Source organism: Aulonocara stuartgranti (genome assembly GCF_965226115.1).
Source record: "Aulonocara stuartgranti genome assembly, chromosome: 11".
NCBI lineage: Eukaryota > Metazoa > Chordata > Actinopteri > Cichliformes > Cichlidae > Aulonocara > Aulonocara stuartgranti.
The window spans coordinates 20,679,090-20,701,915 of record NC_138947.1 but is presented as its reverse complement, the minus strand read 5'-3'; the positions used below and the strand labels follow the sequence as shown (position 1 = coordinate 20,701,915).

General features: G+C 40.6%; 1 protein-coding gene across 4 annotated transcripts in view; it reads left to right on the top strand.

The window, feature by feature from the left end:
* The window catches only part of nagpa (N-acetylglucosamine-1-phosphodiester alpha-N-acetylglucosaminidase), a 38,952-nt gene extending 21,381 nt beyond the window's left edge, over positions 1-17,571 (top strand). The window contains exons 12-14 of one of the 4 annotated variants that reach the window (XR_014279596.1): positions 14,507-14,738; positions 14,826-14,877; positions 17,322-17,571. Coding sequence is in view for 2 of the 4 variants with exons in the window: in XM_082551126.1 (XP_082407252.1) it covers positions 243-504 (262 nt within the window). In the remaining 2 variants the exon portion in view is untranslated. Of the gene's footprint in view, positions 1-242; positions 1,374-14,506; positions 14,739-14,825; positions 14,878-17,034; positions 17,124-17,321 lie in introns of those variants that run through there. The other 3 variants (XR_014279597.1, XM_082551127.1, XM_082551126.1) reach the window with 3 other exon arrangements.
* Positions 17,572-22,826: the final 5,255 nt, after the last annotated feature.

The window sequence follows — 22,826 nt, the reverse complement described above, 5'->3', positions numbered from 1 at the left end:
GTGGGTCAGTTCCTGTATGAAAAGCTGTTTAAAGTTGTAGGAGAAGGAGAAACTGCACAAGTGCAAATACAGCTGTGGACATTATTGAACTCAGTCACTCAGTAAAATCCAGTTTTAAAATGAAGGCACACTGTAAGGAAACCTTGCTTGCTCTCATTACAGTAAGGCAGTGAGTGCTTTGTACTGATACATGTGGCTTCTGGATTCATCATTGAAATGATCTAACCTCCTCCACTCCTCAGGCGAACGTGGCTGATCATCACCTTCACCCTGGCTACTGTCCTCTCAGCCAGCCTGCTGGTTCACCTCGTACAGGCGTGCCGTGCCGTTTCAGTGGCATCTCACTTTCCCGAGCGCAAGGATTATTCGTACGTCCCTCTGAACAACATCAACAGAGTCACTTCATGTGCCAGAGGCAACACTGAGAGAGCTGAGAAAGAGGATCTTCAATTGGAGGACTCAGACTCTCAGGATGAAATTTGGTCTTCCTCACACTCAGGGTAGTCGTAGCTGTCAAGAGGACCAAGGATAGTGAGTGAAGACAGTTATTGCACAAAAAGATAACGCTGAACTCTGTAATCCTCTGCTTTATTTGCTCTTCTTATCAATGACAGGTTTCTATCAACACTCCTGATAAAATGAAACTGAAACTAAAGGACAAAGCACAACAGCTTTATTGCAGTCTTTAACCCACATACATGCCTAAGGTTTTTGTTTACAGCTATGAAACTTGATCAGCAATCTGAATGTCTCCATTCCAGCTAAACTCCAGCAAAACCACAACTTTTCAAGTTGTGAAGAACTTTAAACTCCTGTCAGGAATCTGTATTACAAGATCGCATTAATGGGTTATCTCACTTAAATGTCAGTTAACTATCTTTCCACTTAGTATAAAACAGATGGATATTTTTTCATAGCTGACTTTTTAGAATCAGATTTAATTTGAACGCATCAGCAATATTTTTAAGATCAGTGAAGCTATGTAACCAAAGAACTCCCAGACTGTTGAGCTTACTTTATGATACTGATTCCTGATAGGACAAACTTTTCCCCGTGTTGCAATGTAATCGGATGAAGAAGACGAAGATGAAAACGTTTGATGTTCCAAGCAAAATGTGGTTCAATCAGACAATTTTTAAACAAAATGATAGTTTACTCAATTTGCACTGAGCTCCATGTCTGAATTTCAGATATCTATGAGATAAATGTGAATAATCCCTTTGAATTTCTGTGTAGAAAGGTGCCAATTTTATATTAAATGTTATTAAGAAAATTATTACTATGTCATTTATAAGCATAATCGGACACCCAGAGTGTATTTATGAGATGATTTATTTTTGTTTTAAGCGAAATAAAGTAAATATCACGATTCAGTTTTGGTTGTTCAAAGTAGAAATCATTTACTTTTCTTTCTATGTTCACTTTCAACCTAACACAGTTGTCGGGGCCATTATACTCGCTGCTCTTGCACTCAAACAGCACCATCATGCAAAAGCAACGTCATCTGGTCGGTGCGTTAGCATTTAGCATAGTAGTGTACTAATATTGTATGCTAACTGAAACACCACCATAAAGACTGACTGCTACAGTTGTCAGGAAAAATAAATGACTAAAAGAGTTGACCTTTTAGAAAATCTAGCTGCAAACACAGTGAGATGTGTTTTAAAGCTTCTGAGTAAGCTAGCAAAAAGATCTTGAGTTTTAACTTGTGCTGGTACTATAGCAACTGGTCTTTAGATTCTTCATTACCAGGCTTTAACAATAGTGTTTTGGCCACTGACTTGTTGGTTTTGTGGTGTCTGAACCAATCATATTTAGACAAGACGTTATGGTACTAAGTTGTAAGCAAGCAGGCTTGGTTAGCAAACTGTATCTGTAAACTGTAATACATTGAAACAGAAATCCACTAATTACTGCTAATTAACAAACTTTACTAAACTAAAGCTTTTCTCACGAAATCTGAAGTGCAAACTTTTTGGACAGACTCTATCTCACAAGAGACCATATTATCCAATAGCATGCATGAATTTATACAAAAGTACCAACAGTACTCAGTTCAGATCCAGTTCGATGATTTGATCCGGAGCTAAAAATGCTTTTAATGTTGTAAAATTGGGAATTTTAACATGAAAGTCTTCTGGAGCCAGCCTCAAGTGGCCATCAGAGGGAACTGCAGTTTTCAGTTCAGCACTGGAGTTTGCAGGTTCACTGGTATACGATAACATTAGCCAAAAAGTAAAATCATCTTGTCAGCATGCTAACACGGTTGTGTTAGTGTCCTGTGTTATATAAAGATTGTGTTTGCATGGAATTAGCTCTAGAAGGGACTTCAGTTGGCTGTTTGGGAAAAGTAAGTCTGACCACCAAAGTCAGTGGGATTCTGGGGATACTGAGAGGAATCCACCCAACATTCATCAAGACGGTGAACCAACAGGAAAACAGGCTTAGCTTCTGTTGCTAGATGTTTTGTGAAACTTATATTTCCTGTTTTCTTCATTCTGCACTAACTGTCAAACGGCACAAAGAGAAAGCACTGGGTCATTTTGATGTTTTAATTAACTGTTTATGGAGGGGCTCAGAGTAGAGCAGCTGCTGCTCCACATCGAAAGGAGCCAGCTGAGGTGGTTCGGGCATCTGACAAGGATGCCCCCTGGGCGCCTCCTGGGTGAGGTGTTCCAGGCATGTCCCACCGGGAGGAGGCCCCGGGGCAGACCCAGGACACGCTGGAGAGATTATATCTCTCGGCTGGCCTGGGAACGCCTTGGTATTCCCCCGGACAAGCTGGAGGAGGTGGCTGGGGAGAGGGAGGTCTGGGCCTCTTTGCTTAGGCTGCTGCCCCCGCGACCCAACCCCGGACAAAGCGGATGACGATGGATGGATGGATGGATGTTTATGGAGTGATTTTATGCATTGTGCTAACTGTTAAAGCCGATTTTGTAGATGCACTTGTCTTTTTTTTTCTCTCACTGACTGGCCTTATCCTGTCTTTGTTTATTTGTTGTTCTAAATCAGCATTGTGTTTCCATGAGGAAACTCTAGTGCTGCTACACAGTGACAAAGTTTTAACTGTGCAGAGATAAACAGGCTGAACCTTCACCTGCAGGTGACTGGGGCATACAGTTGTCCTCGGACCTTAACCATGAGCTGCTCACTTGTCACTTTATATAACTTTGTCCTACTTTCACTTTTACTTTTTTTTTTTTTAGTGATGATTTTTTTTAACTTGTTCTGAGTTTCCTATCTTCAGCTTTTTGTGTGTTGCTTGAATGCTTCACATTTTATTTTGCTTTATTTGAGAAAGACGAGGGAATTGAGGACATTTGTATTTCTGCTCTGTAAGGCAGTCTAAATGATGGACTTAAGATGTTCTATTAATAAAATACATTTTTCATTCTTTATGGGAGAATCTATTATTTCTCTTCCTTCCCTGGGAAAAATACTGTAGCTCCGGAAGGCATTTTCTTTCTCTATCAGTCCCTAATAAACAGTGACATGAGACTTTCATCATTTGCGGGCTCTGTATATATTTATGGATTCTTTATTTAATTGCCAAATTAATTATTTCCTAAGGCAGTTGCAAGAAACTTAAATGCAGTTCTAATTATGTTCAAAACTCACGGTCCAAAAGCATCCACAAAGCAATCAAAGGGCAGACCAGTTACAGGAGAAGGCAAAGAAAATATATAACTGGAGCTCATTCAGGCACAGTCCCCTTAACTTATGCAATCAAATGTAAACTGATTACAGAAGGGGTAGAAGGATAAAGCAGGACTAACAGGAAAGTTAAAATATTTGAACGAGTTATGTAGTTCACCATGGCGCTGTGGGGATCTGAGTATTATACCATCAGCTGAAGAATTGGGTCACCACTCATATGACATCTGGACACATAAAACACGCTACAAATACTCCACCACTTACAAGTGCTGCATTAGCTGCTCTTACGTGATCTAAACCACACAAATTGCAGTCATCATGCCATTAGACCGACACACTGTTGCATAATATACACTGAATAAAAGGTGATATTTGCATTAATAGAATGCTTTCTCCTTCAATGTTTACTGATTGCAACTGCAAAGTGAAGAACACCCTTTACACCTCAGTGTGGCAGTCACAAAGATGAAATCGAATCAACACAGTATACCAAAAAACAGAGGACACTAAGTCCTTTAAACACTGCCACTCTGGTATGTGGACACCAGTGTTGTCAGTTTATTTACTTGCTTGTTAACTTATGCAACCAGATCTTACAAATGTAGGCATCAAATTTACTGACAACTACACATGTAAAATTTAAAAAAATCATAGCTGTAAGTTAGTTTTGTAATAAATAAAAAATCCTTCAGACCTGTTTTTACTTTGAGTACATGCGAGTGCACCATTGCATAAGAGTATGGACACTGCGTATGCTTACACTAACCTATCAACTTGATATTTGCCACACTTCTGTACAGGAAGCATGGGAAATGTAAGAGTGTTTTCAGTCTCATTCATCTTCAGACAAAGAAAACCCATGCTTTTAAACTTAGTCATCCAAATAGTTTCTTCACTGTAAACCATCAGCTGTGGTTCTGTGAAACTAACAGGAAAAGCATTCAATAGAATATTAAGTCAGAAAAAAAATGTTTGTCTGCAGAAAGGAATGCTTTTGTTTGCTTTGCTGAGTTAGGTTAAAAGACAGCAGGCCGTAGCTTCACGTTTAACAGAGAGACACGAGAGGCATCATACTGCTTTTGAATAAATACAGATATTTTCCCTAATGTCAGCAGGAACCAAAGTAACATCAATGTTTACAGTACCAGGACAAATTTAGCTGAACCAAGCAAGTTTATTGTTTCTGTTCCATGGATAAAAAGTTATGTGACTCTCTGTAGAGGACCTCCTGTCGGTCTCTCTGACAATGCTCTCCTGTTGATTTCTTTTATTTCAAGCATTCCTAGTTAACCTACAATGGATATTAACACTGAGCAGCTGCTGACAGTCACTCTGCAGAGCTCCACCATGTTTAGTAACCATGTTAGCACTGACCATCTGTGGAGAAACACAGTTTGTGACTCAGCAGCTTAGTTGGCTTCACTTCCGCGTTCATCTCAAAAAGTTCACGAGCAAACCAGCTGGAAAACCGGTTATATAGATAGAAGACTCTCGCTTGTTAAGAGTTTTGAAATTCCAGGCTTCCCAGCCAATCATAGCAGGAATACAGGGATTTATACTGCACAAACTACCCTAACGTGGTATGTCACTGTTTTGCTACGAGAGGGTTCCACATGACATTTTTAATTGTAACATGTATTTTTTTAAAAAAGAAAACTGCTGTTTATTCATCAGTTATGTGGCATCATCACAAACTTCCTTCTGCATCATGATGAAAACAGTTGTGCAAAAAAGCCACACATCCTTATACATGAAATAAGAAAAAAATGTTTTATAATATAATTTTTGTGATAATCACAACTCAAGGTGTCAACATAATTCTTATTGATGAAAAACACAAATTTACAGATTTCACTCATCTCAGAGAGCAGTCATTTGGCTTTTCTACCTTTAAAAGCTGCTGTAGAACAATGAGGATGCAAATCGGATGCAAATTCTTTGTTGCCCAACCTCGGCTGCACAGTAGGAGGGTCGTCCATTAGCTAACTTCTAATCTCAAGGTGGGTGGGTCACTCCTCGCTGTTCACTCAGAAAAGCGTCATTGAGAAGAAACAATGGATCTTCCCACTGCATCCAATGGCTAGGCTGGTGCTGTGAATGCTACCCTGTCCTCATTGTATCCGTATGAATGGGTTAAAAAGGGATTAAATGTTTTTGTATAGAAACTCCATATCAATGCAACCAATTTACCTGGTAATTCTAGACCAGTTAGTTTTAAAGGTACATTTATCCACGTACTGTACTGTAGGTCCCTATTTTAAGTATAGAAAGTTTAGAGGTGGTGTCATTCTGGACTAATAGGAATTTTATTAACTCATTCACTGCCATTGACGTCTATAGCCGTCAATTGCAGTGAATGAGTCAATGGGTTTAACTCATTCACTGCCAATGGCTGGCAGTGAATGAGTTAATATTATCATTCAATTAAATGAGGAAATGTATAAGTCATTCAAAAGTGTCTGCTATTTGTGTCTTCTATAAAGTCATTTTAAAATGAAGCCAGAAAATGCTGCTTGGTCATTAGTGAGTAAATATATTCATGTATAAAAGAGGATTTAAGTGTCCGCACCTCTACAACACAACAACTCATCAACACATTTACCTAATTTAAAAACTCACATGCATTTATGCCTTTTTTTTTTTAAACCTGTTCAGTAATGTTTCTGAAGTATTTAAATGCTTCTTCCTTAACTTTTTTCAACATTTGAATAACCTTTAATGCTGTCTTGCAAAATATTAAACCATAGTGTCATTGTGTACAGTTGCATTGCTTTTTTACATGCAGTCAAACTCTTTTTCCCAAGCTGTGACTCATGTTCTTCCTGCAATTTCCTAAAACAGAAAGGAAACTGTCTGTGTTTTATAACTTCACCACTATTATTAACTCACTTTATGAGCAGCAGGACTGGAGCTGCAGCCAGCAGAAAAGGGGCATTAAGAGCCAATGGCCTGCTGGTTCTCAGCACCTTGTCCCGCCCCTTAGTCTGCTCAGCTCAGCTGATGCAACTCAAGAGGAGGATGTCACCTTTCAGCTTTTCAGATGTTTATATTAAAACAGCTTTCAAGCTTTCTATTCTGAAGAAACTATGGGAGGGACCTTTTCCTTTACTGCAAAGTTAACCATCTGCACAATGTGTTTCTGATACCAGCACATCAAACCCTTGTCGGAATTTTAAAGCAGCATTTTTCCACTGGGTGTGGATACATGTTTGTGTTTGTGGTCTTGCATGTAAAGGTTATAACGAGTTCGAGTGATAATCCGCCCCATCTATCAGCAGCTCGAACGCTCAGGTCCTGTAGGCTTTTAATTTCCTTGTTGATAACAAGCAGCATTTTGAATTCATTGCTTATTCATGCATTCAGAGTGGACACATCTCGGACAATTACTGCAGTATAGTCCTCTCCTCTGTCTGTATACCCTACATGGCCAGAATCAGCTGATCCCTTAAATAGCAGGCCCAATAAAACACACAACAGCCCTGACTAATGTACACAACACATTTAGAGAGTATAGCTCGCATCCCTCTAGAAGGATTTACTGTAGTCACTTACGATACATCATTTTCAGTGCAGACTTTGAGCAATGTGTTTTTCATACAAGTTCTTTTGTGGACCCTCAAGTGGGTCAAATACCTTTGTGCATTTGTGCAGCTTTTATGGGCATCTACAAATCAGAATAATGGAATATGAAATCAGATACAGCTATATTCACCCTTTTGTCACTGTGATCATTGTAAGATGCAATTAGTGTCTCTGATTACAGTCTTTAGAAATACAAAAGAGTTGCTAAAGAGTCTTGTTTGAGGGACAAATAATAAATTTGTGAAATATCTGCAGAAAACTGTATCTATTCAAAATCTAAAGCCCTCCATTTTTAAACCACAGGAACTTAGAAATATTATGTTTGAAAGCTTTACTACTACATTTTTGTAAGATAAAGTAGAAGTTGTCATTGATCGTCGTTAGTTGTGAAGCTGTGACCTCTGATGCCTCAGAGGTCAGTGTGCTACTCCCAGCCGGGCCCACATTCCTCTCTGCATCTGTACGTCATGAATCTAAAGTGCAAATCAACAGACAGACGGCTTGTCCCCATAGCAACAGTCAACATGGAGATGATACTGAAAACATGCTGAGAGGGCGCGTTTACTTCTTTCGGCGTTGCAGATGTAAAACAAGAACTGTTTTGATAAAGTGTTAAATTTGATTTAAGTTCACACTGTTTATAAAAGATGGATGTGGCCACAGGGACATCGCTTATTGGGTTGATGCTTTCGACCATTTGTGCCATCTTGACTGTTGAAAGCTTATGTCGCAAGCAAGGGGTGGACCTGACTGAGAACAACACTCATATGGTAGTGGCTTGTCAATCACAAAGTGGCCTGCTCTGTGACACATTCCCTGCTTATGACCATAATATACTAAATTAATATGATGCTGTATTGCGTGACACTTGAAACTAGCAACCTAGACCATAAACCAATCAGAAAAGTATTTATTGAGATCGCTGATAAAGAAATGTTCTCCTAAACGTCTATACAACTGGTCTTCTTCTGCAACTTGTATAGAGTTTAAGCATTTCCTCGTAGTTTCAATTCTGAGACTGCACCTTTATTTACAGATAAGAGTTAGTTATAGATTTATCAAGGAAAATAAAACATAATTACATATTTTGAAATTTATCAAGATCACAATGTCTCAAATGACACCATGTCTTTCATAAATTCCAAGTTGGATATATAATGTTCTAATGTTGGTTCTTTAGGATTATACCTTTGCTTATGCCACACATGGAAACGTTTAACATCTCCTTAGATACATTAATGACAAGGGACCAGTTAGATTTACTCAAGGTGTTTGTACATCACTTACTGCAAGAACTATTTTTCAATCATTTTATTGTTAATACGATTAAATAAAATACGCAGTCAAGGAAAACATAAGAAGGAAAAAAGCACAAACAAAATCTTGCTCTACACTTGATGTTAGGATCGGACTAAATTAACACACCTATCCTAAAAAACACATTCTTTCTTACATGTACACATAAACTATGAATGCCCATGCATGTAAATATACATATGCATAAAAACTGCACATTAATATGAAAACATCCACACGCATGCTAAGAAAACACATTTTGCATTTAATTATTGTTACACGTTACTTATGTCATGTTAGCCAACATGAATTACAAATATGACATCACAGTTTAATCATTACTGAGTTCATTACAGTCTTTTCCCCATGGGTCTCTCAATAGTTTTACGAGTCCGGATGTTTTAGAAATACTTTGATACCCTTGCTCCACCTTAACACTCACCACTGCTGGAATCCCTGGAGCAAACTGAATTCTTTACGGTCACCTTTCAAAGCTGCAGCAAGTATCACTTTAGTATGAGGACAAACAGGTTCTGGTAGGTTCCTGTGATCACTGTGCAGCATATACGTTACTCAGTGTGTCTTGAATGACATCAAAACAAAGTCATTGACCTCTGCCGTCTGCTCGCCGAGGACAGAATTGTGCAACACAGACAGTGAACATTAGCTCGATTACATAAAGCCGCAGCAGAAGGACGGCGACTGTGCATTGTTGTGATGGATGAATGCGTAGTGTAACACACACAGTACTTATGTTGGCAAGCGGACATTTGGTTCATGACACTCCTGTTTACTTACACATACCAGGGTTTGCGTCACTCCACATGACATTCCTTAGTAAGTCTAACCTGCATCTAATCTTACCCTCATCTTATCATAACCTTAAACCACGACTAAATCTTAGCCATTTAAGTTTTGAGATCTTTTTTGTTTGTATGAAAATAGGTGTACATATGTCCCCACTGTGCAGGTAATGCAAACACACACACACACACCCACAGGACAGAGAATATGCCTCATTAGTCCCGTAGTATTTGTTAATAAGAAACAGCTTAAGTGAACAAACAAGTGTTCGTAAGCAGGGAACAAGCCTTAATTTAAAAGACAGTGAGTACCTGAATTAGCTCATCATCCACACACCCACTCTCCTTTTTCAAGTGTCAGTTCATGTCTCACTACCTCTCAAGTGTTGAGGTTTAATTCAAAAAAGACTCGGGAACTTCCCAAACAAGCTTGTCATTATAGAAGAGTTTAGAGCATATTTTTTGGAACTGCTTTTAGAAAATTTGGTCCTCTGGTATGTGTTTTTGGGGTAGCAGGGAATCGAGTATGTGGTCAAGTCAACTGTGTGTGTTTTTGTGATAATGAAGGAACAAGTCACACAGAATAGCTTACTGATTAAGAGTTTCTACACAACAACAATAAAACTCTGTGGCACTGAGTTCTGTTGAAAACAGCAATAAGACTTAGAAATTAAAGAAAGATAATGCTATTGTTTCAGTCAAGTCAAACATTGTAATGTATTTATTTAACAATCCTGTAACAGGTTGATGTCACTACATTCGTTTTGTCTGTCCTTTCAATACCAAGAATGCTTCTAGTTTTATGATGCAAGTTAGCATTATGGACGTTATATTGGGAGGATGCAGCAGCTGTGATGTAATAGTTCAGAAAGAAAAATAAAACAGAGCAGTTGAGGACATCTTATCAGCGTTGTGTTGTCAGAGTGGTACAGGTGCGTCCTTGTGTTTTGGGAAATGGAAAAACATGGTAGGCTAACACGTTGGTCCTATGTTCTGCGTCCCTGTATGTTTTTTCGACATGGATGTTCCACTGGAATTTCTGTTCTGTTTGCTTGAACCAATCACATTTCTTCTGTGTGGATGTTGACGGCTGTAGAAAAGTCAGGCATACTGCTAGGATTGGTGGCTCTGGACCAGAGAGTCCACTTAAAGTGAGTCCTAACAATTGTTATTGAAAAGTAACTCATCCGGAGAGCTACAATTTGACTATAAAGAGTTCAAAACTAACTAAAATTGCACAAAGATGCACAAAATGACCACAAGGAGACACAGTGATCCCAACAGGGAGCAAAACAACCTCAGTGACCCATAAGCCACTGCCAAATCGCAAAAAATAATGACAAAAACTCACAAAACAAGCTCAAACAGACATAAAGCACTCAAAGGGACGCACAAAGCCACACAAAGGATGAGTGAAATACAAAAAAAGATAGAAAACAGCTATAGGGAGAAGAAAAAGAAAATGCCAGGTAGACAAAGCAAGATTAGGGAAAACAAATTATACTCAAAATACATCCAAAAAGACTGCACAAAGTGACAGCACAACCAGTGATCCCTTATGTGTTTCACAAGTTGATTAAACTCCATGGTTTTAAAGAATTCTAAGTAGCCAGATGTGTTCAATAAAGTTAAAGAGTGTCATGTTGGGTTCTGAAATGTAGAAGAAATATGTGAAGAACAACAGTCTAAAATTACGTAAGAAGAGTAAATATACTCAGTAGCATTCCAACCCTGTAACATCTAACAGTCAATGAGTCAACTTTGAAACTCAAACTTTCCACATTTGGAGGAAAAATAGAGAAAGCAGCTGGAGGGAGAACAAAAGAGAGGAACTTAAGCTAGTCAATATTACAAAAACCTCAAAAACAAAAGCATGAACATCAAGTGTAAATATTTAGTAAAAAGATTTGAAAATATAACATATGGATCGGAAGGAAAATACTAAAAGGTAAAAATTTAATGGGACATTTCAAAGGGAAACATCTATTCATAAAGACTGCAGTGAGCCTCGTGCTGTATGTCAAGTTGCATACTTCAATATTTGCTATTTTGAGTGTTCCAAAGTGCACTATTAGTACCTGGGCTGTGTACTAATAATGGTAAAAACTATTAGTTAACGAGTTAACAATCCAATATGGCAGGATTGAAGGTAAACAGAAGTAAAGCTGTGAACTTTAAATCTGTGCTGCCACTGTTGTGTTTTTTTGACTCGCTAAATACGCTATGCGTAGACCACTGATCAGGCTTTATCCATGAATGTCCTGCAGAGCAAAAAAACAAGCATTGTGCTGCATTGTTAGCGATACACACATTTTTCTATTATGCTAAGAAGCAAAATGAATCCTGTTTTTCATTGTTTTTCTGACTTTACATCTGGAATGCACTCAACTCAAAAGTGACGTCATTCTGAGTTCTGATATCCGACTTCTGAGTTAAAGTCAACACTGGCTATGTGGAGGTACCACCGACCGGGAGGAATACGTTTTCAGTTAATTAGGTGGCACTAATGCTATCAAGCTACCTAACAGCGCCATGTGTTGTAGTCTTATTTGATATTTGTGCCAAACCACAGCCGACACAAGTCCAGTTGCTCTCACAGCCAGCTGAGGCTGGCTACAAGAATGAATCAATCCCCATAGAGTTACGTATTAAAATACCCAACGTAGTACAATTAATAAGGATGTTTACAGCCTGCTACCTGCTTTCATTCCTTTATTACAGCTCACAGAGTAGCTGGTGAGTGTTTATAAAGAAGTCGCTGTATTTCATGCAAACTAAAGGTGACTGGGGCAATCTGCTGTTAACCAACGCAATCACAAGGAGGTTTTTGCCAAGCAGACGGTGATTTCTCAGTGTTTGTCAGATGGCTTTGGACATGTCTGTAGGCCTGTGACACTGGGCCTTATTCACTTAAGCCTACATTATCACCACAATTGTCAACACGCCCAAAATGGAGGAAAAGTTAATGCCATGTGGTTAGTGGTTACATGACTACGAAACCTTAATGGATACCATCAAGAGGGCTAAGTAAATCTTTTATATACAGTCTGTGGTTTTTCCCTATTAAGTGTTTTTATTCCACATGTAAAATTTAAGTATTATGTGTGTTCGAAAGGAATGACAAGTTGTTTTGTCTACATTATCTAAAGTACTACAATCATTGTACAAAGAAATACAGTCACCATCAAAATGCCTGTAATCATTTCTGATAAAAGGGAACATGTTGTGTTCCAATTCTTTTAAAAAACAAACACGAACAAAGTTCTTTTAAAAGAGAATCATTGTCTTTAAGTCTTTCATATTTGATGTGATTTCATTCGTGGTATTGTTTTCATCATTATGTTTTTTAAATGTCCTGCTCTAAAAAAGCCCTCGTGTCCCTATCGTTGGCATTTATGACCACCGTGACAATTGATGTGAGCAATATCCCATAATGTACTAATATGAGGACATTTTTAAAAGCGAGTACTTTCCACTGATTATCTGTTTATAAAGCTACCTGCACTTGCTGGTGTCCACAATAGAAAATACTAGTTGACAGACCACTTTTATCTTATCTACAATTGCATTATAGCGTGTTATACAGTTAGACCTACATGTTTATGTTCACCTTATGTATACTAGCATTTATGAGAAAAAAAATTGTCAGTACTTTGAACACCATAACATCTTCATAAAACAACTTTATAGCTGGAGATAAAGAACAGAACATACTGGTGGTTCGAGATGAAGAATAACACAACTTCCTGGAGGCCTTTTGTCTGGCCTGATGGCCCTTCCTCCACAGTGTGGGTCGTGTGCAGGGCAATGGGAGGATGAGATTTTTAAAAAGGGGAAGGGGTGAAGGCTAGGTTTCCTACTTCCACCCTTCCGAAGGTGGATCCTATTAAGCCTGCTGCTGACCAAAAAAACCCAAAACTGATGTTATCTCCATCCTGTTAACATGATTTTGAATTTGGAGCCAAGCATGCGAGTCAGAAGCTTATAAATAGTGAAAATTAGGAAGAGGTGCAGCATATTTGTCCTTCTTACTAAATTCATGTTAATATAAAACTCATCTGATTCCCTGATACTTGATGTGGTGTCTTGGAAACTGCAGTGGATACCTATGACAGCTGTTCAGAAAGAGTGGTATTAATCCAGTTTTAAAGGTTAATACAGCACGAGTAAATTAGTTAAACGTTAACTGTTAATAAAACCGTTATTAGAATGGCGACATTATGTTTATCGGGCTGCTGCTCTCTGTAAAAACGGGTCAGTGAATCAGTGGGAAAGTATTCAGTTTAAATGGAAAACAGTACAGTGCAGGCCACACTGAAGAATTTCATTCATCTAAACATGAAGACAAATCCAGCATACCATGTACTCTTGACATGTCTAAATCCAACAACTGTTGGTTGTTGTTCATAGTATCTGTTATTACCAAGCCTAGAATAAAACATAGTGTGCAGTTTGAACATAAGAGTATCGACTTTACAGCTGTAGCTAAAGACCAGTGAAGATATCCAAGTGTATCTTTAAGGCCTTTTATTTGGAACTGATGGCCCTTCCTCCACTTCTTCGGTTGGGTGCAGGGAGGGTGATAAGAGGATGAAGTGTGAAACATGGGGGAGGGCTGCATTTTCTCATTTTGCATTTCTGAGGATTGAGACTGCTGAGCACAACACTGATCTTTACTGGATTTTTGCATTTCTTTTATGCTGAAACTGGAAGGGGACAAATATAATGTGGAAGCACATCAACCGTTTTTGGCTTTTAAACTTTTAAATATTAAGTGCTGCTGTAGCATTTTTTTTTCTTAATCTTAAAGCAAAAACAGTTACTCTACTGTAAACGTCACAGATACTCATATTACTTACAAAAAGCCCCAAAACTTGTGTAGTATGCTCTATTTATGTCTAAATGTCAAAACTAATGAAATCATTCTTAACTCTAAAGTAAATGATGAAAACTTTATTCAAACCTCGCTGTGTAATCGTATTTTAATAAAATTGTAAATCTGATGACTCTAAGGGGGTGTTTGAACGGTTAGAAAACAGGAAACCCAGCGGCTGGACCCGGATATCTGCTCTGTTATGTAACATTAACTTGTTTTGGGGGAAAGAAACAAACTATAGTCTTGCTCAGCTGAGCGCTTTGTCCAGTCATGTCCCTTTCTTTTTCCTTAGGAGAGGGAGGAGGGAGTCACGTGGGTTAGTGACTGCCCTTAACGCGCATTTGATTGGCCCCTCGAGGGTTCCGGTTGGCTCCTCCCGCAGAGAGGTGGTCCTTAACGACGTCACGGCCGATCAGCTGTTGAGCTCCACAACAACAACAAAAGAAGGCGCAGTCGGGGGCTCGAGGAGGAAACGGGACTGAAAAGAAACGCCGCACTGTGACTCCTGATGTGCAGTCCTTAAAGTAACGTTTTTATATTTTATTTCTTCCGCGAAGAAACCTCAAGTTTTTCTATTTTTCGAAAAGTAACGCATCTACCTCATTTTTAAGGATTTTAATCACGGTTTGGACTCGTTTACACCTCCTCCTCCTTCTGCCGCAGGTGAGCTCTTTGTTTTCATCTCGGTGAATATACCCGGCCCCAAAGCCTCTGATTTCGGTATTATATATAAATTGCATGCACATAACAGGAGAGGCACTTGGTGTTTTGGTAGATATACAGCAATTAAGAAGCTATGCTCCATTATTAAGCCTTAACTGTGCGTTTTATTCGGCTTTCTCTGCCGGTGGCTTTGGTTGCTGTGGCTCTGCACAGCTTTCTGCCTTTGCTCGACTTGGACTGGAGTAAGTTTATTTTGGGAAAATATTTGATATCATATCATACGGAGATAAAAGTTAAAGTGAATATGCGGTCCAGCACTGTGCGGGTAGAATTACAGCCTCCTCCTCCTTCTTTCCTTGTATAACCATCGAAACCGGCCAACACTCTTAGGGAGCTGTAGCTCCACATTATTACCGAATCACTTCAGCCTTTATCCCCCCACAGTCTGGACGCCAAATCACATTAGCGCTTCGATCACTCCATTGAGAACAAACTTAACTTGGTAATTGGTCTTTTATCAAGCAGAGGTGTCAAGTATTCCTTTCGGTAATGACTATTTGCTGCTTTTGTCCCGTAAAGTCAATAAGAATCTTTTTTTCTTTTTTGGGGGGGGGGGGGGGGAGGGGGGTGCGCGAAATAAGATGGGTTCCCCAAACAATCTTAACTATTTTCTACAGAAATCATCTAAGGTGAGGATAAAAGCGTGCGCCCTTTGAGTTTAGCTGTGTATTAACTCTTGTTTGCCAGCTAAAACGTGGGTAATCTGTATTTTATCCTCCACTGAATCCCACTTTATGGGTTTATTCTTAATCCCGCAGACTGCATACTGTATAGACATCCGATTTAAACACCATGCAACAGCCCATCTTTCTTTTACAGCCCGTTTCGCACTCAACACCCAAACAAAGCGCGATCTGATGTAATAGATGCATCAATTGCGCTGACGTTCAGTGACCCGTTTAACAGCATTAATCAGGCATTAACCAAGCCAGGGAGAGCTTTTCTTTGTGTATGGTTATTATTATAATAACAGGAATAAAGTCGTGTAAATGATTTAGGCCTATCCTGAAATGACCTGCCCTAGGAGGGGCAGGAGGGTGAGCAGGGGGAATGAGAAACAGGTGCTGCAGATTATCAGCCTGCTGTTGTCGATGTGAGACAGTGAGTCAGTCAGAAGCGTTTTCTGTCCCTCACAGCTGTTCGATGTTTACAGAGGCGGGGTTAGATTGTTCTTGAAAAGAAGAGCACTTTTTATTCGCTATGTGCCGGAAAATACGAGAGGTAATTAAACGCAACGCAGCCAGAGGCAATGCGCCTTCAAGGGTAGGGAGAAAAAAATCGGATATCTGGGCTTATTTGCTCCTGATGAGAATTTAAGTGTTTTTATCCAGTGCCGTGTTTTGTTTCCGCCTCCTACCGGTGATTACAGTTATTGTAACTAGATGTTTAAGTGTTCGTGGATAAACCATAACTTATCGTGAGTCATTTTGCGTAAGCAGAAAAAAGTGCCAACAGATATATGAAATTAAAATGTCACTTATCCACTGAGAGAGCTCGTTACTCATAACAAATGATTAGGTTGTGAATGATGTAAGATAAGGCTGTTATTACAACAGTTGAGCTACTGCACCTGTTAATGCAGTGTTCATGTGTTGCCTGACACACCTATACATGAAGTATGATGAAATTGCTTATCATATTTGCCACATTTTCTTCAGTTTACATCTAATTTACATGTAATGGAAGTCTTATAGATGATACATTTGCATCTTGCACCATCGTTTGTTTGTTTAGCCATAAGTAAACTCTATAGGGCTATCATGTTGGACAGTAAAAGAGTTCATTTGGACATATTACAGAAACCTGAATTTGTAGAGTGAAGGCCAAAATAAGGGGTGGGTGGGGGGGGAAGTACACTTGGCTTCAATCTGCTAATATCGTGCCAGTGGGTTCCATTTACACAGCAGCTGTAGGGTGACAGTGACACTTGTGACTTTTCATTTCTTTCTACTTTCCTCATGTGAAAGGCTGTAGTTAGGCCAACAAACAGGCTGCCAGCCAGCTGTGTCTGTACATCCTCTGAGCACAGCAGATCCTTTATTTGCACGTGAATTAAACACAGACAGGACATCTTTTTTCTCCGCTCGTTTCCTTCAGATCAATAACTGAAGAAACTGCAGCTGCTGCTCATGACCATCAAGTCTGACAGGAAATTAATCCATCCCGGAAATTTGTGCAGCTAGAGGCGAATACTAACAGGCTTGTCATTAAAGTCGTTCTTGTGTGTGTGTGTTTGTGTTTAAACCATTTCTCTGGGAAGCCCTGGTGTGTTTTCAGGCTCTGTCCTAACATCTTTAATGAGGGATGGGGATGTGAGGCCTTGTGTGTAAAACCAGCACCTGTAAATGTTTATAACCGAATCCTCATGTTTCTCTGCCTCTCAGGGCTTTTTTTTTTTGAAGACTTTTGCACTCACTGAAGCGATCCTGACGTTGAGCGATGTCCAGCCTGCGCCTGCTGGCCCTCAGATGATCTATGACCACAACTTATTGATGCACTTTAGCACCTTTACGGAGCCTTCCCCCTGCTGTGAACCCCGCAGCTGATGACCAAAACGACCGCAACACCTCCCTGCCGTCGCCCAGAGCCACGCGCCTCCCCCGACCCCTCCCTCATCCTCACGCCCCTGCAGGACATCTCAGGATGTTCCAGAGGTTCGCCAGTGCTCTCTTTGGGGACGATGTGGAGGAGGTGAGTCGAGGCAGCAGACCTGGGGACGGCAAAGTGGAGGAGACAGAGGAGGAGGATGAAGACTGGATCCTGGTCAACTACCTGAGTAAGTCTGATTCTCACAAGAACCAGTTAATGGTTCAGAATCTGTAATCAGCCAACACCTTGCATTAGTACCATAAAGTAGAAGGTAAATAAACATTTTGACACGCAGCAGTGATTTTAGAACGACTTTGAGACTTGCTTCACTTGTTCAGCTGTCAGACAATGCATTTTTGTTCTCAAAACACTGTAAACTAAACTATGAAATGAAAGCTGACTCTAACAGGAGGACACTGAGGAACAAAGGGCTCAAGCAGAAATGTTTTATCCAGCCTTTCATTATATGGCATATGTGAAAACTTTGGGTTAAATAGGTAAACAAATTAGAAACACACACACACACACACACTTCAGATATATGCATAGCAAGTGTTAAATGCCATGCATATATGCCAAAAGTAAAAAAAAGTCAATCAGTTTGAGGAAGATTAGAGCAAAATCCACCCCCCGATGAAGACTGTGAGTTCAGGAAAGGCTACTGAGCTAATCCAACATGGAGCAACCAGCTAGAAAGACAGTGTATAACTTTAGAGTTTTGTAATGGCAGGTAAAAACCATGCCAAGTTTCCAGTGCAGTCTGAGACCATAAAAAGATTCCAGTCAAAACAGACACGACACGACACAGAAGAGTTCAACAAGTCACCCACCCACACACTGTATGCAGAAACATGACACACTGCAGTGACTCCCAAATGGCTCTGGATGATTCTTGGCACAGCTTTGGTTTGGTGTTAACCCACAGTGGGTCTTAACTTGAATTGACCCCCCCTCCCAAAATTCCATAACCGTGTGAATATTTCTGGCACGAGGGCTGGTGAGAACGAGAGGCTGTCTGACTCACTTCAAGCTGGAGGGGGTGAAGAGGTTGGATGTCAGGCAGTTTATGGGCAAGTCAACCTGCAAACAGGTCAAACAAAAGTGTCTGGAGAACCAGATGAGGTAAAAATAGGTCCCAGTGCTTCCAGGAGGTAAACATGTATGGGCAGAAAGTTTCCTCAAACATCCCTCCACTATAAAAACACCTGGCTACATCATATCCGTGTCTCCATCACAAAGATACACCATGCTATGTTTTGTACAAGGCTGATAGAAGCTCAGTGTATTTGTGACTCAATGTTTTGTTGACATTTTCTGTCAGGTTTCTCACCAGCTCTGGCTAGAGCTGATTTAAGGGGGACCTATTATTTATTCTATTACAAACATTTGTGCTCTTAGATCTGTGTGGTGAAAGAATTGTGTTTGAGTTTTATCACATAAGTAAGCATGTCAAGAGCAATATTTAAAAAAAAGAGGTTTTTATGGCCTGTCATCACTCATGCATATTATCAAGTGTGAATACAGGCTCATGAATGTGCCACACACAGTGTCAGAAATGAGTAAGAAGTAATAATGTTATAAGAAAGTATGGCTTGAACGTTGCAAATGTAGTTGAATGAGGCCAGGAGCTGAAGAAGTCTGGTTAAAGGTGATGCTGTCTGTTTGCTCTGCTGATGCTCTGCATGCTCTGAGCCTTTGTGGTTCATGGAGGAGACAGGGTTATGTGGGGGATCAGCTGGTCCTTTCATAATCTGGACTGACCTCATTAACCCAATGTACAGTGAGCCCAAGTGTACAAAACACTACATGCACCCCATTCTAGAGCTGGAGACCTGTTGTCTAGTTGACACTGCATACCGTGAGCTGCTGTGTTTGCAAACGCCTGCAGCCTCCGCAGGAAGAGATCAGCAGCTGATGGGGCTCGGACAGTGGGAGCTGTCCCACTGCTGCTGAGAGGATAAAGTGAGAAGATCAGCTGCTGCGAACTAAGTCAGCACCCTGCAACCTCTCTGGCCTGTTGTGGGTAAACAAGGACTCCTCTGTGAACTCCAGGGAGTCAGAGCCACAGGGCGGTGTTAATGTCACGTGTAGAAATTGAGCTTCAAACACTGCTCTCACAGTAAACGGGTGAGAGCACTGAGGTCAGAGGAGAAGGGTGGAGGTCGAAAAACCTTTATCTTCCTCCTGTGTGTTTGATGACCACTAAAACATTCTAATAATCATGTTCTTTACAAAAGTAAGTCCCCATCCTTAAAGAAAACTGAAAACAAGCAGAGATGTCTGCTGTGTTGACACAAAGTTATTTTTAACATCCAGTCTGCAAGCTTGAGATCATGTTGGCCTTCCACCTCACAACTTCCTGTTTCTCTGTGAATCATTAGAAGCTGTGGCTGGATCAAAACAAGAGCCCGACCCGCAGCTTTTGGCAAGCCTCCAGTTTTGCATAAGATAGCTAGCAGGGCAGGATGTATGCGTGCTCGCTGCACACGATGATTTATGTGCAAAGGAACGAGCAGTGGTTGTGTATGCTGCTTCTTGTAGAGAGAGCTTAAGTTGCTCTCCCTGGGGTTAACAGCAGACAGACATTTTTGCAAATTCAAACAGAAACATGCGTGCGTGCGGTTCATTGGGCATGCAATGTTGAGCTGTCAGGCTGTCAGCCTGCTTGCAGCTGTTTGGCTGATCAGCTTCCAGAAAATTATTGTTTACATCTGGCAGGTTCCCTTCTGCTGCGTGGCCAAGCCACAGTGCCGCCTGCTGGTACACTGATGACATTACACAGGCGTTTTACTTTAAAATCAAAACAACAGCTGGAACAGTAAATGACCTGTTGCATAAAGGAGTTTGGATTTATGATGTCTGTAAACCAAATGGTTCGAGACCTCATAGAGAAACATTTTAGAAAAGTAGGGCGCAGAACATGTTTACAAAGATATGCTGTAAAGAGAGGGATGCCTATTTTTGAATCTCTTTTCACTGGTTTGTGTATAACCAATGTATTTTAAGTTTAAGGGACGAACTTTTTCCACCACTCAAAAAAAAAACATAAACCAAAGTTTTGGGTTATTATTTCAAAACTTCGAGTTTGGTATTTTAAAATTTTGATTTATTACCTCAAACTTCTGTGAAAATAACTCAAAAATGAGAAAATAACATTTCAAGTTAGTCAAAGTCCAAATTTTGAGATAATGACCCAAAGTTATTTTTAAAAATGGATTTATGTTTTTATTGGGTTTTTAAAAAAATAGTTTTTCTGTTTTTAGTTGTGGAAACAAGCTTCTACAAGTTAACGACATTCACCACCACCGCCTCCTGGAAGGTCAATACAAAACAGGCCTTATTGTTTGACAGACGATGGCTTTAAAGATGCTCAAAAAGGCACAAACACTGTCATGAGGTGCAGTTCGATGACTCACAGTAGAAGACACCTGCTGCAGTCAAAGCGGCCATGCCTTAATAATGAATAGGTTTAAGCCTTAAAAGCCTGTTTTTGTAACAGGTTGTTCACATGACTCTTTCTGCCGTAAAAGTTGCCTGTAAGAGCATGTGGGGAATGACTAGTACTTGGTACTTTTCAGATACAGGTGTTACTTTTTTCATAAGACATAAAATCTGATGCGTCTCTAGTACTATTTTCATTCCATTAATGACACCTTCATCTCACCCCTTAGCTGAAGCTGGCTCCAGCCAGTGTAACGATGGCCACTCGGGATCCACCATCATCCAAGATGAAGACGAGGAGGTGGAGGCAGAGGAGGATGAAGAAGATGATGAGCTGGTGATGATCCCCTCACCCATGGGCATCCCACCTGTCCGTTACGCCTCCTGCACCTCCCTCAACTCAACGGCTGACACCGACCCGGACGGTGGTCCAGATGAGGACGAGGAAGATGATGAGAGTGGGTTTCTGCGTGTGGACACCCGCTCTCTGCAGGAGAGCTGGTTTCTTACCCCCCCACCCTGCTTCACTGGGCGTAGCACCTTTCCCATCGTCCTGGAGCCCAGCCCTCTGGAGAACCTGCTAATCGAACACCCCAGCATGTCCGTCTACACTCACCACAGCATCCCACGACTGAACCTTGACCCCCTGCCACAAAGCTCACATGAACCAGAATTGAACTTTTCGTCCGATGAGATGACCGCGAGCCTGACAGCTTCAAGTGGAAAGGAAAAGGCCAGAAGAACACCAGATGGCTCTCGCCACAGGTAAAATCTGGGCTCTGTCCATGGACAGAAATTTCATCATCATTGGAAAATAGATTTCAAGCTTGGACATATTTATAAATATGTCCAAAAGTACCAAATGGACAACACTTCAAAGGCACCAACTTCGCAATAGCCGTTTTTAGTGTTAACTTATCCAGTCACAGGCTTTTTGAGACATTTTAATAAAAAATAATCTACTAACTGAAAGAGCACACAAGGTAGCAGATACTTCAAAAATGCTCCTGATAATTGGATATAATAGTAAACCAATGCATGTTCTGAAGCAGCTGTTAAATTACTTATTGCATTGTGCTAAAAACTAATCTGCCTTCTTCTGAAAACTTCTGCCTCCTGCAGGCCAGAGGCGGCAGTTTCACAGCGGCGCTCCAGTCTTCACTCCTCCTGCTACGCCGCGGCGCTCTCCGCTCAGGCCGGCCTTGTGCAACAAAGGCCGGGAAACCCCACCCAACGTACCCAGCCCATGTCCCGCAAGGCCCTGCGACGCCTCAACCTGCTCCGCCCCCCAAAAGCCAACACCATGCACCTGCACCAGCCCAGCCAGAGGCATCTCAACTTCTGAGACATCCTCATCACTATTCATCATCATCATCAACCTCAATACTTTAAGCAGTACAGGAATGTAACACTGGCCACCCACAAGCATTCATCTCCGTTTTCTTTCATCTTCTCAACAAACAAACACCAGCAGCAAGTTAACTACGGCATCAGCCACCACTTACACACCTCACACCTAATTTCTCCTGAAAGCTTAATGGGTGGTGAAATCGGGAAGGTGGCTGTTGACTTTTTATATCAGTAATGTGGCCAGTGAAGACTTTTTCTCCCTCCCTCACTTCACTCCCCGCGTCCTACTCCTCTTCATCCATCCTCCATCCTCCTATGTATTGATACTGAGAAGAAGGGATATGTAAAGGTCATAAAGTTAACCCCCCCCTCCCCTCCCTTTTCACAAGACCATTTCTTCTTCTATTTCTTCAGAGCATTGTACGTCCAATCACAGAGAGAAACAGAGGTCATGATGACTTCTCTTTCTTTTCTTTCTTCTTCTTCTTCTTCTTTACCGTCACCTTAAT